The sequence below is a fragment of the Neodiprion lecontei genome, chromosome 3 (genome assembly GCF_021901455.1).
Source record: "Neodiprion lecontei isolate iyNeoLeco1 chromosome 3, iyNeoLeco1.1, whole genome shotgun sequence".
NCBI classification, from domain to species: Eukaryota; Metazoa; Arthropoda; class Insecta; order Hymenoptera; family Diprionidae; genus Neodiprion; species Neodiprion lecontei.
The window spans coordinates 40,943,080-40,963,011 of NC_060262.1; the positions used below are offsets into that span (position 1 = coordinate 40,943,080).

The 19,932-nt window shown below is 39.1% G+C and overlaps 1 protein-coding gene across 2 annotated transcripts in view; it reads right to left on the reverse strand.

Annotated features, from left to right (window-relative positions):
• The window catches only part of LOC107225939 (E3 ubiquitin-protein ligase TRIM9), a 52,688-nt gene extending 34,202 nt beyond the window's left edge, over nt 1–18,486 (reverse strand). For both annotated transcript variants that reach the window (XM_046735426.1, XM_046735425.1), the window contains exons 1-2: nt 17,459–18,486; nt 13,762–14,043 (exon numbers count right to left, since the gene is read on the reverse strand). In XM_046735426.1, the coding sequence (XP_046591382.1) occupies nt 13,762–14,043; nt 17,459–17,947 (771 nt within the window). In that variant the 5' untranslated portion in view covers nt 17,948–18,486. The remainder of the gene's footprint in view (nt 1–13,761; nt 14,044–17,458) is intronic.
• Nucleotides 18,487–19,932: the final 1,446 nt, after the last annotated feature.

Consider the following 19,932-nt stretch of genomic DNA (forward strand, 5'->3'; position numbering starts at 1 on the left):
CTCGGAGATGAAAACCATTTCGAGACCCGCTTGTGTGCGCGGTGCAGCAGCAAGTCTCGAAGCGAGATGTGTTGATATGTGTATGGTGAACCCCATCGCGGCACGCAGAATGCAGGTTAACCCCTCGATTATAAACACGAGGAGTTTACGCAGCTCCGAGCATACAGGGTGTCCCGTAAGTCGCGGACAGTAATTAGCCCGTGGCAATGTTGTGGGTGAAAAATGTGAGGATAATAAAGTATCGGTGAAATTACTGTGTACAATATACTATATCTATAATATATCGCATGATATTTGGAGAAGGAGCGTGCATTTTTCTTACCTCTGATTGGATCGAAATTTGAGAATCGGTGATTTTTGAAGTCTCTGATTACGGATTTGAACTGAAAATTTGAGAATTCAAAGTGGCGAATCCAATATAGCCGTGGAAAATGCAAGAAGTTATTTGATTTTGGTTAAACTTGGTACCTGAGGGTTTTCAGAGTGCTGACGACATGTCTGAAGTCAAAATTCGAAAATTCAGAACGCTAACTACAAAGAGTCAGACATTCAGCATTTATGAACTTTGACTTCAGATCCGTTATCAGGGACCTCAGAAACCCCTAAATACCAAGTTTCATGCAAATAAAATCGTTCAATTGCGTTGGTGCCACGATTTTGAATTCTCTAATATTCACTACATATTCGTAATCAGTGACTTCAAAGATCCTGATTTCCAAATTTTGAGTCGTTCGAAGGTGAGTAAAAACGCATGTCCCAAGTGGTGAGACATCCAATTTTTTTTAGAAATTTTACCTAAAATACCATACAATACTTCGCTGTTCCTATTTCCAAGACTAACGATACCGCGAATTACGGAACACCTTGCATAAACGAAAATGAAAAACCGCCGCCATTCAAGGTGCACCGCAGAGTGCCAATTTCGCTTCGATCGTGGCAAAATCGTCGCGAATTCGGGATTGATCGAAAACTGAGTACTTCCGGCGAGCTGGAATATTTTATAATACTTGACGCATTTCACGAATCGATTCGAACCCTCGGGCGTTGTTTCGCCGTCGGTATAAGCTTGGCGGGCTTCACGGTTCCGTGGCTTATTACATTCGCCCGATTTTCAGGGCGCAATTTGCATTTCGATTCAGCCTCGATAACAATCAATAATTCAATCCTGACGCGGACAACAAAGCCCGACCGAATCTCGGGCTTGTTCCTCTTCCCTTCCTGCCCGGTTCATGCATCTCATCTCAACCCAACGACACAGGTCCTTTGTATTATGTACCTTGTACGTGCACTTATACCTCGACTCGTATTGATGGCATTATGGTTGGAGAGGATTGAAATTATTCAGGAGAATCAAAAAAAGCCGGTATTGAAAAGCGTTTACGGTAAGAGAGACCCGATAAACGTTTTTTTCGCACAGCAATAACTTTTTATTCCGCTGCACAATCGACTATAGTTATATTGCCGATTACGGGGCTATATAAAGGAAGTAATTAGATTCTAGAAATTTCAAATATCGCACTTATACATAGGCCGAAATTCAGTTAAAGAAAACACCGTGGGTATTCGACATCTTTCAAGGCAATTTAGACAATTTTCCAGATGTGTCTGACACGTGATTTCTCGTATGCATGGTTGAATAGTTTTCATCCTTGTTATATCCTCATCTTTTCTTTTTATTAAAGAAATACGCGGTGAAAATTTTTTGTTTCAAGATTTAAAAAATAAATTTTCAAAGTTATTTGTAACACGTCTCTACGTAATGCCAAGTTTCTAAATGTTTTCTAAAAATTGACAGTCAGTCCGTAGATTTTTCAACTGCAGGGATTTTCACGCAGGGTCCAGCATGTAAGAAATATAAGAAGCCAATGAGAGAGAGGCTAACTATATAGATAGACCTAAGATATAGACTGAGTTGACCCTCTAGACAATTGGTATTCCATGGTTTTCTTCTCTCGAGCTATAACACCGATACCTTGTTTTAACTAACGCCATCATTGAAGCTAAAATAGACGCTACGCTATAAGTGCACGAAGTTCTGTTTCTTGTTGTATCGTAATAAATACTATAATAAAATTTTAAATCTACCATGAAAGAAATCCCGTCCCACAATTATCTTGGCAACACGGAAGACTCTCGATCCCAAATTTCAAGCAGCGGCCTTATAACGAGCGGGTTTATAACGAGAGTGGTCATCCCTGCGAAACCTCCGATTGCCGTTAGAAAAAATTGATGATACCGGGTAAAAAATATTCCGAGTCGAGCGAAATTATTCCGTGTTCCCCTTATTCCCGGTTCCCGGACCCGGGGCTGACTAGACTCTAGTCCTGAAAGCTATATCTGCAAAGTTGTTATCGAGGGTTGGACACGCGACACGTGGCAGCACCGAGCATGCAGGGGTGGAAACCCATGGAGACATGCACTTCCCGATGTGCGCAACAACGCCATTAGACATTCGTGCAAGCGTACTGCTCGCGCAATGGTACAAAAACGCACACCGATGCATAATACACACACACACACGTATTCTCAGCTCGTGTTCGTATAAAGCATGCACGCAGCGAATGCATTCCCGGTGTAACGACGAGCCATAAATTCACCATGTAGATACCGTTCTTAGTTCGTTTCTCACACAAGCCACGATAGGCTTGGTTATTTACGGAAAATAGATAATTTTTTATAATTTTTCATTGCGAGATAGTCGTGTACCTGTACTGAGTATTCTTATCAAATTATCGTATTATTTGAGACGTAAGGATCGGTTTGAAAATACGAAAATAGAAAATACTGGAATTAGTAACGCAAGTTAAGTCATCGATGCGTCGTTTCAAATCGCATTGAATTGTTCAAAATTCAAATCGAATTCACACAATTTACAATGGGTTGTTTATATACAGAAGACCATTCTCTGAAAGTCCATTGAAAAAGACTTTTACAATCGCGTTGGCGTCGATAAACGTTCAAGTTAACAATTTCGGACCGGTATTGGTTATAATTAACAAATGGCAATTTCAAATGTACTACTCAGAACAAAAAAAAAAAAAAAAAAACTATTTCATTGACTTAGTAGAAATTAGTCTTCCGAATAAAATGAACAATGGCAGAATAAATGTTTTCTAAGATTATATAATTGACGCAAGTCAAACTTTATGTGAAAATACAGGAAAATTGGAGGTTCGTTTCTTCTTGAGGGGTTGTCGATAGATTGTACACGACGTAATTTATCCATTCGCAAGTGTTTTTTCGCATAAAGTTCTGAGAAGTTTGAAAATCGCTGAATCATCCTTGAAACATCCTTTGGCAGAAAGTAGTAACGTGTAAATAATTCACAGACGAACTTCTTCAGTAAAAGTCAATCTATTTGCATAGGTACAGTCACAATATCGAGTTACGAGACTGCTGCTCGTTTCAAAGCGAGTATATCTAATCGTGCGTAAGTCAAAACGGATCCGGAGTTCTTTTTTATTTTATTTTTTTTTAATTCCCTTGCACATCTTCTAGATAAACATTACACTACACGATTGTTCAAGGAGTTACATGCGCAGTTAAAAAATTAACGTTGCCAAATGTTTGAAAACTAAGGGTATCGATTGGTTCGTTTTTCGGACCGTCGAGTTCAGGGCGTGTGTAATAAATACACGGGAAAACATGAGCTTGCAGATTTGGTTGGCAAAATTTGAAGTATCTGTGAGAGCCGGACGCGTTATAGGTATCGCATAACCAGCGTATAAACTCTGTCTCTGAAATATGCTATAATAATAAAAGTCAACGAAGCTTTGAAGCACAGGGGCAACGGCGGCGGCAACATCGATGGCTATCAGCCGGTCATGAACGTCACTCTTTGAACGTTATATGGACGTGGAGAAACACCGAAAAACTTTTCCAGTAAAAGTCGTATTATATATACATATACATAAAGAAAGGGGAGGACGGCTCGCCGGTTCCCGAAAGACCGAGAGAAACGTATAATGTATAAATATCGTACCAAAAAACTACGTTGTACGTACTCGAAGATTCTGTACGCATTTAAATACATACGCGATGTACTTTACATAATACATTTAGATGCTAAGTAATGGCGGTTATTTGAAACGAAATCCCGATTTCTTTCTCTCGAGAAACTTTCCAGAATCAGGTTTGGTTTTTTTTTGGTATTGTTTTTATTAAATACCGATTTATCTCCTTTATCTTTATTCCAATCATGCGAATCACTGATTCTCAGATCGAAGAACACCGCGGACCCTCATTTTGTACATTGAGCATTAATAAAACCCGACATTGACTGAACGTTACGTTCAGATTATTCTCTCGAATTGACGCAGTGAACATTTATTTTATGCTTTCGGGATAATATACCGTATAATATATTGTGCTTGTTTTTTTTCTTCTTTTTTTTTTTCGAGGTGAGAAAAAGATTATACGAATATACACCCATGTTCTGAAAACTGAACATCTTCGAAGTCATTGTAGAGGAGTTGTAAATTATAATTATTCGGCTGTAAATGTTTCGTTATCGGCGATAACTTTCCCGACTTAATTAGCGTCGTTCTTCTCTTATTTCTATTTTTTACACATTCAAGCACACGTTTCACACGCCAATATCTCAGGAGTGAGAATGTAATTGAGTCGTTCCATTACGATAAAATCCCTCTTGAACATGTCGACACGTGGATACAAATGACGTAGCATCTCCTAGATAGTCATTCTCACAATATTGAATATTCAACCGCTTCATCGGTCTTCGTTCCTATCAAGAGTCTCGGCAGAGTCTCGCGCCAAGTCTACTTTGAGTCATCGTGATAAGTATTCTTACCACCTATTTTATATCCGTTTTTTGTGCATTTAAAGAACTTTGGAAACATATTTCTTTGCGGTTTATTTCTCATTTCTGATAGTATACTAATGGGTATTCAATACTCCGGGGTAATTATTGCGATATAATGTACAATGTTATTGTTAGAAACAAATTGATCGAAAAACAATCGTGAATAATTCATTTCCTAGAAAGTTAACTCTCTACACGTATACATGTTTTACATAAATTATTAATTTTTGGGCTCGCTGATTACGAATTTGAAATGAGAGTTCGAAAATTCGGTACGGCGAATTTAATCAGCGACCCCGAAATTTCTGCATAGAGTTTTTTGACCGGATTCAATCAAATTTGAATTTTGCGTCCGCCGTGTTGGATCCACCATTTTGAATTTTCAAAATCTGATTTCAGATTCTTAATCAGCGAGCCTGAAAATCTTGTTATGAAAGTTGACTTGGCACAATAATTTGTGACTGAAGGGGTTAATGAATTCTACGAATATATTTGCACAAAGGGAATCAAGTCTTTCTCTCATTCATTTACATTATGTGTAAGAAACACGGAAAAATAAATCACTGTTTTGTAATCTCCGAATTATTTCAAAAGGGTTTAGTTTCCAAAAACTAAGTGGATATCTTGTCGTTTGTTTATCCAGTTCACCGATTATCAGATAATATTCCCACAAAGTTGCGGATTAATTGTCTTTTTACTGTAAAGAATAAGAAATTAGGAATAGAGAAAAATACGCTTGTAAAAATCTCTTGCAAAGTTATTTATCAAACCTGCTTACCAAAACATGATTTCAATTTTTCCTTCTTCCGTGCAGATTTGTGTTTCAAAAAAAGAGGGGTAGGGATAAAAAACTGCAATTGTTGACTTATAGAACGATCAGAGTATCGAATTTTCATAGACGCGAAAATTGTATTCGTAGAATTTAAAAATGTGGAAAGTTCAAGTACCGAAAATTGACAACATAATAAGAAAACGAAATACAGAAACACAAAGCATAGAAAGGTCAAACATGGAACATGTTCTGTGATGTGATTCTATATATTATCGAGAGGAATTCTGACGATTCTACAGTTTGGAATCCTATGTTCTGACCTTTCTAATATTTCACGTCTCCATACTTCGACTTTGAAAATTTTTAAATTCTATACATCGTATTTTGGCTTTTTTAAAAATTCGATATTTTGTCCCATCGATTGTTTACTCTTTCTATATTTCTATCCCAAATACAAAGTCGCGACAAGCAAAGCAATGAATCGGTTCGATGACGCCGCATCATCGCCAAGATGAGTGGGAGTAAATTGTCACCGAGAATTCTCATCGCCAGGTGCACATGTGAGATCGCATAAATACGCCTGCAGGGTAACCGAGTTCGTAGTTGTTATCGGGGTCGTTTTTGCCCCTCACACGAGTCGGAACAGAAGTAAACTTTGGCTCGCGTTCAAGTATCTATTTTCGTATTTAGCGTTTTCAACAACGCACGCACCTTGTTGCTGCTGCTGCTGCGTGCTGCAGCACGCGTGCTCTTAATTTTGCGTAAAGATAACGACTCTGCGTACTGTCACTCTCCTCTTCCTTTCAACTCTTCCTTTTATCACCGTGAAAGCTCTTCTGCGGCACAGAAGGCGAAAACACTACGCAAGCGGTTAAGACGAATGACGCTTACTCGGAATAATTATACACCGGATGAGACGGAGAAAGAGAGAAAGAAACAAAGAAAAAAAACAAAAAACCGTAAGAACAATCGGTGTATAAAACTTGTTTTGGTGTTTTTCCAATCCACTTATTCAACCTTTTTTCCTCATCCTCGACGGAATGTAAAACTTCGTCAAATCAATCAATAGATTTATTTTCAACTCAGTCAAAGCTTCGATCATCATTATTGACAGACCTGTGTGAATATAGAGGTTTTTTTTACTCTCGATATGTGTATAATAAAATTATAAAATACCCAACTTTGCTATTGATACGTGACGTAAATATGTGCTATACGATCGATCGACGTTAATGAAAAGACTCTCAAAATAACAAGATTACACACGAATTTGTATCAAACTATTTATGAGCCAGCGAATTAGTTGCAACTACTACGTGATCTACTATTTTTTTAAATAGGTCACCTCATTATATTCTCAGTAATCTTGTTACATAATGATAGAGCGTTTTTAAAAAGCCGGCAAGATCATTAGGCCGGGAAAATAATATTTTGTAAGTTAATAAAGGGGCTTCAAATAATAGCGTGTCAATTTCTTTGAGATGCTGAAAAAATAGGCAAATCCGGAAGTGAAGCAACGCGTGATAGGGAGGAAATGTGGCCATCGGAAAATGTATTTAACGAAGTTAATTAGTTGAACGATAAAACGTTTCATTCGATTTTACTACGAGATAGCCACACGTTAAGTATATATTAAATTTATACACGTTTGCAAGCTAGGATGATTTTCTTAAAAATTCTAGAAAACCAGAGATTTATTAAAATTATAAACAAGAGCTCGAATATCGATCCTTATTTACATTTGATTAAAAACGTGGACAAGAATCTGGTAGATTCATTCGATATATTTTATTGGGAAAACAGTTTTTTACAAATCCGCTGAAATATATTTTTCTTCTTTAATAGTCCTACTCGTTGATCATAAACAATATCAGTACATTATTGAAAAATTGAATATTCAATGATATACCAATTTAAAAAAAAATTAATAAACCGAACAATAACATTGTGAAACAAAATTTTGAAGCAATTTTAAATCGATGTGTAATGATTTTATTATCTTTATTTATTTATTTTTTTTTCCGACGTATTAGGAAAAAATGTTTGAAATAATTGGCCAGCTAAAATTTGCATAAACAATGTTTTCACCACATACGCTGTCGTCTCTGTCACTTTTTTATCTTTCGACAAAAACATGGAATCCGGCAACGGCGAGGATGAGAGAATAGACGACAGAGTACATAACGTACCATGTACCTAATTTACGAAAGGGATACATGCGCGATATAGGTATACTCGTGACTAAACTCGCACGTGTTTGACGTTTAGAAAGCAAGGCAAGAGCTGTTGAGAGCCAGCCATAAGCATCGGAGGCATCCAGGCATTCAGCCCTAGGTTGCGCAACAGCCGCGGGATTATTCTAGACTTCGGATCTCATCGAGTATAATTATACCTGTGTAGAATTATAGGCGATGTACGACACATACTCCGAAAAGTAATTAGAACGAGCAGGCCATCTTATCCTCTACAATAATTAACGTGTTTGCAAGTTTGACTCGATTATCCAGAAATAGAATAAAATTGTCGATTAATATTGAGGAGAAAAGTAGTTTCAGTCTTTCTTTTTGCCAGGCAAATTTTCACGGTAATTATGCCCTCGTTTGCAGTAATTTATAGTATATGTATATAGAACAAAAAAAGGAAGTACGAAGGAAAGAAAGGAAGGAAGGAGATAAAGAAGAAGAATCTCGTCGCGACGCTTGATTAAGAGCCGGTTTTACTACGGCAGTGGAAACGGGTATAACGTGTATACATTTCCAAGTATAAGTGTAGCTGCAGAAGTAAGCACGGGCGTATAAAAAATACCATCTGCCAGTATAACGAAATAGGCGCGATTTTTAATCCGACATTTTGATCCGTTGACGCGATACTTTCACAGGGTTAACTCGGGTCGTATATAACCCTAGGATATTTTATACCGCGTCACCTTTATACATGAGATCCCATATATTTTTACAACACTTCCTTGACTATTCTTATCTGCTCCCTTAGAATTGTTCAGATTCTTCAATTTCGTTCAAAGGCAATCTCGAGCTTTCCATCACGGGAACAAGAATCACGCCTGCTTTCTCGGAGCAGATATTCGACAACTAAGAGATGAAAATCTTCCGGAAATGAATATTATATCGGAAGAAAAATTTTGTTGAAAAATTCGAATTTCTTAAATTGGATGTTTCAGCTCACCGAATGTTTTTTCGTTACACCTTGGACGAAATTTAACAATGGTATCTCAAACGATTCGAAAGTTCAGGGCAATTAAATTGAGACACGTTATATCGGGTTATCGCATGTGGCAAACGAGCAGATTTACTTAAGGTTAAACAGAGAACGGAGTGCAGGCGCCGTTTGCGAACAAGTTTCCATTTGCGGCGTTGTAGTACAAACGTTACGTAGATTATAGGTGGTACACTAACTGGCATCACGTGGAAAGTTACCGAACAAAACGAATTCTGATGCAGCAGATACCTGGACGCGGCCACGATACATAATACATGGTTGTACACGGACGAACTATACGTTGGTAAAATCGACTTTATAATCCACATCCCAAAGCGGAGCTTAACTTTGTAACATGTTGTACACATCGCTGTAACACCATCCGCGAAGAGTTTGAAAAACCGCGTTGCATACCGGTGATCAATTCTATATTCTAGTAGAGAAAAAATTTTCAATCAAAACATTTATCCTTAAATCGGATAATTGTTTCATTAATATGACTCTTGAAATTATTTCGCGCAATAATTTCCTCGTATTAGAATTCAAATTATATCTCGTTTCCCGCGCATTCGCGAAGAACACGATCCACGCGGTGATTCGCTGCAGACGAATGACGTCACCGCTGCATCACGTTTAACGGACAATTCTCCTAGGATTTCAACCGGATTACGTTACGTCAGGTTGTCGAAACCGAAAAAGAGACTGAAATGTAAAGAAAAAGGACATCATGATAAGTATCCAAGTTACGACGAAAGAAATCCTTCGATTAAAAGACCGGAAGACAGCCTATTGTAAACACTTACGTCAACATGGGCTAGGTAAATACAATAATAATATCCATGTGTAATTCTTGGCTGATACACACCAACCTATAATAATAATAATAATAACAACAATAATAGTAATAATAATAATAATAACGTGAAAAAACTGGATGTTCGAGTTTTTCCTGCGAATATATAAAAGTTGAGAATATCCCGGGGGGTCTGCGGAATAAGAGTGCATAACGAGTGTGGATGGGTTGCATATACGCGGTCTTGTACTTCATTTGTATAATGTGTAGTGTTATATAGGTAAGAGGAGCAGGATATCCGGAGAGAGAGAAAGAGAGAAAGAGAGAGAGAGAGAGAAGATTAAGAGGTGAGAACACTAGATGCGCAAGGCTTTGTACTCGTCTACCCTCTACTGCGAAAACTGATACTTCCGTTACGCTGATGTTTCCTGTGGTATTTGTTCAACGCAACCCCTCCACGATCCAATTTAATGGAGCATAGAAAACTACCTTCGAATATGGCGCTGCGCCCGGGCAACCCTTCAAATTCAATGTTTCTCGATTTGATGAAAATGGTCGGAAAAACTGATGGTTGAAATTCAATTTTTTCACTTTGCGTCATCGTCTTGTTACTATTGTCGTCGATTTTATGTCTTTTTCAGTTAAAAAACAAAAAAAAAAAACGCTTTCTCCACAAATTAGTGTTCTTATTGTTAGTATTGAAATTCTCAGAAAATAAAAATTTATGAGCGATCATTGACATGAGAAACGAACGGAAGAACGTTTGAAAAAATTCGTTCTACAAATTGATTTTCGCACGGAATTCGGGGGCAAGAGATCGCAATTTCAAGCTCCTAAATGGTTATTGCGTAAGCTTCGTGGGTGAAAACAATGTGAACATGGAAGAAAAAAAGAGCGTTAACTAATTCAGACCTAACAATCCGCACGAGGAAAGGAATTCTCAAATTTATATTCACCGTTTATTTATCCACTTATTTATTTTCAGAGAGTCTCGTTAAAAGTCCCCGAGGAATTGAGTTGAGCTTTAATTAGTACGGGGAATTCTGTCTGTTTAAAACTCGAATGATACGTTTTATGGTCCGCTTATTATAGATATATAAGGCTTCAAATCTAAACACGTTTGACGCAGCAGCAGCAGTACTCAATACGTCTGTGTTTAAATAAATACACGAGATATTTATTTTCTCGTCGAGTGCATCAGAGAATTCACAAATTCCGTATCTATTATTGTGAGCGTACCTTTCCGTAAAACGTATAATTTCATTCCACGTAAAATTGAAAAAATAAACTCAGACCAATGTATTTTCATTATGGATTCAAATACTCGGGATTCACGGTGAAATTTACTTTGGAAATATGATACGTTAATAAAAATGAACAGCGTGCGTTGTATCGAATATAAACTGTCTCGTTTCTATCCAATCATTCGATGTTGAAAATAATTTTTTTTTCTTTTCTTCATAACATTTCTCAGTTCCCTTTCGCCTAATCAAAGTTTATCTTCGACATACTGTTAGATACACATTTAAACGTGAACCGATCTGCAGTATCGGGAAACGCGTTCGACGTGATTCCATTACTTTAAAGTACCCTTCTTCCCTCATGTGACGTATCGTCATATTTGATACACACGTGGGAGAAGCAGGCAGCCATAACGATGCTGCCAATCGATGCATGAAAGTACCACTTTACAATCTAGACATACGACGTAACTCGATATAATACATATTTAAATATACATAAGATATACATATACTTACAGCCATACGCGCGGCTTTTAGAGCACGTGACAACGAAATAAAAAAAAAAAAAAATGAAAAATAAAAAAAAATTTGAAATTTTTTACCAGAATTTCAATGGATACGGAATTTCAAACACCACTATTTTACTTTTATCTTAACAGGTTTTGATCCGACTTTCTGCTTTTTTTTTTTTTGTTACACGTGTAATCAAAATTATTTCCAACGTTAATTATAAATTTATACTAATTGTATCGATAATTTAAAAATGAATTTCAACAAACTACCTGCAAAACTGTTTTACAAACTCGTCGTTAAATCGAAAATTCAAATTCGTAATCTAAGCTTCGAGTAGTTAATTTCTTGTCCTGAATTAAAACCCGTGCAAGGATCGAATTTACTGAAAGAAATTCTCGTTTATCCCGGAATATTTTCGCCTGCGCGTTAAGGCGATAAATATTATTCGCGATATGCGGTTCGTTGATACTCGATAAATTCTTAGGTATCTAGCTTGTAATATATCTATACCGCGCATCATGAAAGTCAAGGAAGACCGCGTCGGAAATCGAGCGATATATATACCGATACACATATTATACATTGATGCGGATACCTTACACACATCTACTTATCCACTTCATAAATCATGCATGCGATTTGTGGTTTATGTACATTGTATGCACATACGAGATACAGGATACCCAATATCACATATGCATACTCGCAATACTTCAAATGCAAACGACGCGGCGATTATTCGCACGAGATTTATGCGATTATTAAGCTATATCAATACGTAGGTATTCTATTTTTCACTAATTTTAAGAGGTTGGTTTTTTTTTTCCCTCTCTTTCTTTTTTTACCTACGCATAAATTCTTGCTTAACGTATAACGTAAAATGAAAATAACAAACGAAGAAGAACGACGGAACGAATGGATAAACGAATTAAGGATAAAATAAAAAACGAGCGTTAATAAAACCTCACTGATCGGAGTTACAGATTCCCTGACGGAAACTCAAGACCAGGTGCAACAGAATCGCCGTCCCAGGTGCGTTTGTGTACTTTGTCCTGGTGTTCCCAAATCTTGCACCCTGCCTCGAATAATCGTTATACTTTTATAGTCGATTTCACCCGCGAGTATCGAAGTAATTATTCCACAAACCAAACTCAAAGACTCTTGTCAACTTGCCATAAAACCATGCGAATGTCCGTATACGAAATTGGGATCCGTTCAGAGAAAATTCACACCGCTTAATTATCACTCTTCTTTCCCACGTCCGTAAGTTGCGCTGATAATTTATGGTCTTACCCCTTGCAATTTGCGGTTTTGAATTCGCGGTTGGGTAAATATATCGCACAAAGTGATCGAGGTATACATCGTGCACATGGGCCAGGTGGCACCAGATGCGCGAATACGAAAAGACGGTTCAAACAATGTTCAGCCCTCGTCCTGCGATGAAAGTTTCGACTGAGGATTACGAGGACAGCTGCGTCTGTCCTGACGTCGATCACGAGGAACTCTCCTGTTAGTTTTCGAATGACGGGTATAACGCGTTATGGGGTATTCCTTTTCCGACGAGCCAACCAACGAAACTGTCGGCAAACGACGCTGGAGCGACTGATTTATACTCGTGGTTACATCACTGGAGTTTTAGGTTCCATTCGGATCACTAACGGTGAATCATCGTTCATTCGTGTACAGATTTCGTTTATAGGTGGATTGAAACTAGCGGAATTGATAAGAGAAGAAAGTCTTAGGTTACATATGCGACGACTTTTGATAGATATTATCAAAAAAGAAGAAGAAATGTTTTTTACGAAGACATGCGATTGGACTTTGTAATGCTCAAAGATTGACCTGTTACTTTTGGAAATATGCGTATAGTACATTGTAAGAGTATACTTTGATATCCTTAAACAGGAAAATGGATGCAGTTTTGAATATCAAAGGTCGATATCAAAGTGCAGTCTCATTATACCGGTAAGGTGTACCATGAATTCCTAAAGTTAGGGAACGAATCGTCAACCATGAGGCCCGAAAGCTTATCGTCATTCCAAATTTTGACTCGCGGGTAGATTAAACTCGCGACGTGACATTTATCTTGATTTCGTACTTCCGAACCATGATTGGCAAAAATTCTCCCTCAACACGAGCATATTTTCTTACTTACCAGAAAGATTTAGTTGTTGTCATTGTTATATATGTACAATTCTTGAATATTCTCGTGCACATTTTTTGTCGTAACCGAAAAATACACGCAATTCCAAATGAAAAGTGAAAATGAGTTTTCTACCTGTAACCAGAAAATCTACTACGAGAATTTTCGAACTGTAACTGTAGACGGACGAACCTCGCAGGTAGAAAAAACGACTGAATCCTTTGAATCGGGGGTGGGGGAAGAAGTTCAGGGACGTACCTTTTGGGCCTTGCAGGCAGCGGCGAGGGGCAGCACGTCGTGGGGATGAGCGGCGTGTCTGTCCCGAAGGCACAACGAGCATGCGGCGCTTTTGCACATCGCGCAGTAGAGGCAAACCATTTCTGTAGGATGTTCGGCGCACCCCGTCGCACCCGGGTCACCCGGTCCTCGTTGCCTCGTCGAAGAGGACTGCCAGCTGCCCCTTGGTGGTCCGAGGTTATGAGCGGCCAGGGGCCCTCTGTTGGGGTGACAAGATTCTCGGCAGGAGTCGCAGTAGAGAACCTGAAAGTTTGCGGAAAGGTTCGTATCAATAACAAGGATTTTAGTGATCGTCGGGAAAAAATATCGTTTCTTCGATTAATCGAACTTGCCTTATAATAATTCTCCAGGCAAATCGGTATATGAATCGAAACCGTCGACTAATCGATTAGCTGGAAAAACGATTAATCGAAAAATTCAATTAATCGCGCTGCACTTGGTAGAAGCAACGCGATACAATATCAAACCGAACGTAGTAATCGGGACTGTTTGTTATAATTAGGGGTCGATTAACCGATTTAGCTGCTATGTAATCAGATGCTCGAATGGATTCATTGATTATTTATGCTTGAATAGAGACAGTTGGTGATAATCGGATATAGATTCCAGGCGTATTAGTAAGCGGCTAATCAAGTGGACACAAACACCCTTTGAGGTGTTATTATGTCATACGGAATGTAGCCAGATTTGATAAATGAAAGTGACCGAAATGAGCCGTAAAAAGGAAAGTAAAAATTAATTTATCTACGTGTTATACGTCGTTGAAAATGACTAAATGTGACCACAAAATCCATCGCTGAATTTTTATTGTTCTTTTACGTTTCACGAGAGCTTATAGTCAATTGATTAAAAAAATTCTGAATTTATTGGTTAGGATGTATATGTGTTTGGGATATACAATTTAGAGTAATTCAAATATCTGTCAGCGTATAACGGAAGTATATGAAAAGAAAAGAGAAATGAGAAAAGGAAGATAAACAAAATCGAATTCGGTTACTGTACAGATACATGCGGAGAGATTCATCATCGACGAAACTTGACTTGTTTGTAAATGCTCGAATTCCAGTTAGAAAATTCAGTCAGTTGTTTTTTGCGACTCGTCAAGAAAGGTTTCTCTCAATTAGGGTACGACCTTTGATAAGACCAGAGTGAGTTTGAGTTTCTCAATGTGCCTGTGTTGCGTATGTAATTCAACGGAGTTAATTCGGAAACAATGATACCTAACAAGAACAACAACAAGAACAACGATAATCCTACCTGGAGGGATCTCAAATGAGCCAAGTTGAGCCATTATATTTGATATAGAATTGAATGACAGGGTAACTAATGACGCGAGGGATCCTGAGGTAAGCCCTTCGTTCGAAACCCCCCGTTTTTTAATCTCATCACACGATATACGTCAAAACGTGGAGAGATTATGGATGATGAATATACTTCGCCGTTTTTTTACGTCATCCCGGAGAGATCAACAACAGCGGAAATGTCATACGGCCAGTTCTCTCTTTGAAAAACACAAATAACATTATGCAGAATACATGACGATAGAAAAATCTCTACAGAGCAATACACGTGTACCTGTGTATCTAATCTAATCCCAGAGTTGAAAGTGTTTTTTTTTTTTTATGTATATACCAATATTTTATTTCTTCTGACACTAGGTGGGGCTTTATTTCAGGCGGTCTACAATTAAACTAATCTCACCGCTGAACGGAGGTGAGATGAGAGTAAGGGTAACAACATTCTGCGGAGAACTGGGTTAAGGTGGGCGAGTGAAGTGAAGAGACTTTTTGGCACACACCTCCAAAGAGGAAATAGCATCTAACAAGGTAGAAGAAGCGGGAGAGAGGAGCAAAGAATTTATCGCGGAGGTTTCCCTTTCGGAAGTTCGAGGGACGGACAGAAACGGAAATAGTCGGTTAAACAGTTCTCTTGACAAATATATAATCCTGTAAACTGTCGAACAACTGTAATTAAACTCGGATCAACACAGCTGTCCTATCAAGGCTGGGGAACGCGATGCTGGTGGTTCAATTTCATTGCTTGAATCACGTCGATGATCGTGAAGAACCTTTATTCGAACCCCGTAAAAGGACTCGTGGGACTTTGTCATCTGCAGACGCGTTTTTTGCAAAATACGGTTTCAAGCAAATACTGCTACGTGGGACTGGATTTTCACCGAAATTGAAGTAAAACCCTCGGTTCATCTCTCGGACATCAAAGAGCCCGGGAAGTTTGCGCACTTTCGTATTTGCACAGATTTTTAGCAAATTTTGTACTTGTAGATTTGTCGATGACTGACTCTGATCGGCTAAACAACGGTGAAAAAATTGGGTGACTCGATTCCTGCTACTCAAGAGATCCTGTGCAATTTAAACGGTTTCTGCATTTTAAGACGCTATTAAGATTGGATACATTCCATTAAAAGATTCGATTGTTGAACTCGTGAATTTTAAATCGAACGAGAACGTTCCGAGTGCCAAACTTCGAGATCCTTTCTGCCACAAAATTTCCCTGTGGGATTCTCAGATTTTCCAAGTTTTCCAGGTCACCCTAAACTCCATTAAGATCCGATATTCTCAATCAAATCTGGCAACCCAGAATCGAATTCTAATGTTGAAACGTACGATGATTCGATGTTTTCCTACACTTTATGGGGTTTTTAAGTTTTCGAAATTGTTTTAATCGCACGACTTCCGTTAAAATTCGAATATTGAACCACTCCGAACCTAATCCGGATTTTAGAACACTGAATAATCCCGTCCTACGATTTTTATGCCCACTACGAAAACGGTCTTACAAGTTTTCGAATTCATGACCATGAAGTTAGTAACGTTAGCGTAAGTAACGAAACATTGGGGAAAAAAATTACTATTTTGCAATTTTGTAGTGACTTTGAAATGGCTAAGTGTTGAAAATATGAATTACCGATTTGCCTTATTATAATTTACTGCATTTCAGAGACTCCTAAAATTACGAAATAACGGATTTTTCGAAACGTAAATCATTGCAATAACGTTACTAACTTCAACGTCATCCGAATTTGTGATGAATTGTGTTAAAATTTGAACACAGAATTCAGAAATATTTACTCCGAATTTGAAATAACCAAATACCCCCCAAAAGACACACAGTCACAGACACAGTCTGTTAGTTGATTATACCTCAATTCCGTTAAAGACGTACTATACTAAACTAGGGAAAAAAAATTGAACAAATCACGAGATCGAAGTTAGTAAAGTTATGATAGCCAAGCACGACAAAAAAAAAATGTCTATTTTCCAACTTTAGAATGACTGCAAAATTTGATCAGGCTGAAATTTGTAACGGTAATGTAACGATACATCTTTGGAAAAAGTCGTTATTTTACAACTTTAGGATTACTTTAAATTTCGTAAACTGTTATTACAGGATATCATCAAACTCAGATTCTGTGAATTCAAGTTTTTCAGGTGTTCGAAAGGTGCAAAATAATAATTTTTGTTACAAAGTTTCGTCACATTAATGGCAGTAACTTCAGCCTTGTAAAATTTGGGCATGTTTTCCTTGATTATGTTCTACCGTATCTCGTACAATCCCAAAGAGTGATCGTAATGAAACGTTAATCCGATTGAATGAAAAGAAACTCTAGTGGCGTGATGTGAACGTCGAATTGGCTCACCTCGCACTGTTCGCAGGCGACGGTTGCCTCCCGAGGGTCCGCCTCGCACATCTGACATTGAAGCCTGACGTTCCGGGCCTCTTGGTACTTGTCAACGATGTGCTGCATGGCCCTGTACTTGGGTAAATTGTGCGCACCACCCTCGTCAAAGTAGACCATCTTCTGGCAAACAGGACATGCAAGACAGAGGGTGCCCCCGGAGGGTGGAAACCCTCCGTTCCCCGGTGTGCCGACGTAGCTTCCGGGTCGCGAGGAGGTCGAGGTACTGCTGCAAACGACCCCCGAGTCGGTTTCCGACAGTATCGATAGCTTATCGGCCTCCTGGTCGGGCCCGTTTCCCGCCGGATCGGGGGCGCAACATTCCGGCTGTGAATCGGGGGGGGCCTGAAGGCCCACGGCACAAGAGAGGCAAAGCGCGTGCCAGCAGGGCAGCAACACAGGCTCGGAGAAGAGCTCCTTGCACGAGGGGCATCGCAGCTCGTCCTCCATGCCGAGCGTCGGAACCACAAGGTCTCAAGTCCTCGGCTCGGCGCCGATCGGTGTTTGAGGATCGGTTCACCTCACGAATCGGCGCATCGCACGACACCTTATCACAATATCATCTCCCCGTGGAGGCACTGAACTAAAAAACTTCTCGTTAGTACAATAACGAGCTGCGATTCGGTTTTTTTTTTTATTACAATTTTAAATAATATATAGCACTCTTGTGTTACTTGTAGACTTTCCGGCGCGAACTTCACCCCGGTCCCGTTTCCTCGTTCAATTGAAACCGCACTTGCACTCCTCGGAACCAATGTCGACCCGACGTACAGCTATGCATCCAGGAGAGACGTCAAGCTGGCCCGAACGGCAGGCTGCCACTGGGTTGACTGACTCCCGGTTCTCGGACTGAACGCTGCTGCGCAGACGGTCCACGCACGGATTCCTCTCAGGACCGTAGAAAGGGGGTTTATCTACTTGTGAACGTTCGTTTGGGGCGCCGTCGATGACGTGACGAATCTTCCTTTTGTCTGTTGTCTGAAAACCGGGCAACTTCACGCCCTTGAGATTATTTTTGTTATGGTAATAGGTATTCTACGGTCGAAAGTCGAGAGTATTGACAAATCGGCTTACTTGAACTCAAAAACGACCGTTCGCTCGGTGTATCTACGAAAATAGCTTGTAAACACGGGTCTGCCAGTTCCATAGACTTATACCATTCAGAGATCATTTGCTGTGCTCCAGGTCACAGCTATGTGGAAACAAACGTACAGTCGAGACGATTATGAAGCATAGAATTAACCATTTCTTGGACTCTATATTTTTCTAAGCGTTTTAAGGGTGTTAAGGGAGTGGTTGTAATCGGGGATATCAACGAATTTTTCAAACGTTTTAGCTACGCTGAAAGATGAAAGAGTCTTTGGAGAAATAAGCAAAACTGAATTCTTCACGGATTTACGATCAGAGGTGAATGCAGTTAAAAGTATAAACTCTGGAAACTACCAGATAATATAATCAACGTACAAATAAAGAATATATAACTATATACATTACATATGAGTTGTTGACTCGCCAGCACGATTTCCTGCACCATGTACCGATATAGGTGTTCTCTTTCAAGCGATAAGGAGACACTTTTACTGTCGCTACACCTGTGGAGATATGTTGCAAAAAAAAAATTGCTACACCATTGCAGGTGTCCAATTGAATTTTCAGTGATACTATTTGCATCAGCCTGATTACCTGTCTATCGATTGAACACAGTTACTTCGATCCATTTTTTGTAATGAAGTGGAATATCGATCATTCAGCGGTGTGTGTTACTTCAAACCACTATCGATCCATTGGTAAAACCGTAAGATAAGCAGCCCCTCATGTTTGCTTGGGATTATCCAGCGAGGAAAAATACACAGTTGAGAAATACGTTGGTATAATAGCGCTGCAGACAGTACCGGAATGAAAGACGTATCTACCTGGGTTGAAAATTATTTTAAAGCTTAAGTAGAATAAAAATTGAACAACGACGAAGATAAGAAGCGCTGAAAATTCTACACTGTTATAAAATAGGACAGCATGTCAACTTTCCTATTATACACTGTACTGCACCAGGTAGTTCATATTTTACGATCTTGTATCATCGCACCTAATCTGCCGTAGCGTCGTTCTTTTTCTTCTCCTCGGTACAACTCTTGTAGCCCTGAACCATTCTCCGGCACCGTTCTTTGTTGTCGTTTTTTAAACAACATACCCACCCAGGTATATGGGTATAAACTTCGTTCCATCGAAAGTCGAACGTCGAGTTGCATCGGACGGAGAGTGGAGATCTGCTTCCAAGGACAAGGGAGGGGATGAAAAGGGCCAGTTGCATGATGGACCTCTGGAAGCGTCGAGTCTTGTCATTGTCGGGGCCCGATCAAGCATGCAAGTCTCCGACAAACATAATTCTACAGTAATCGCGTATGCTTCGGTTAACAATCCAAAAAAAGCATCGAAGT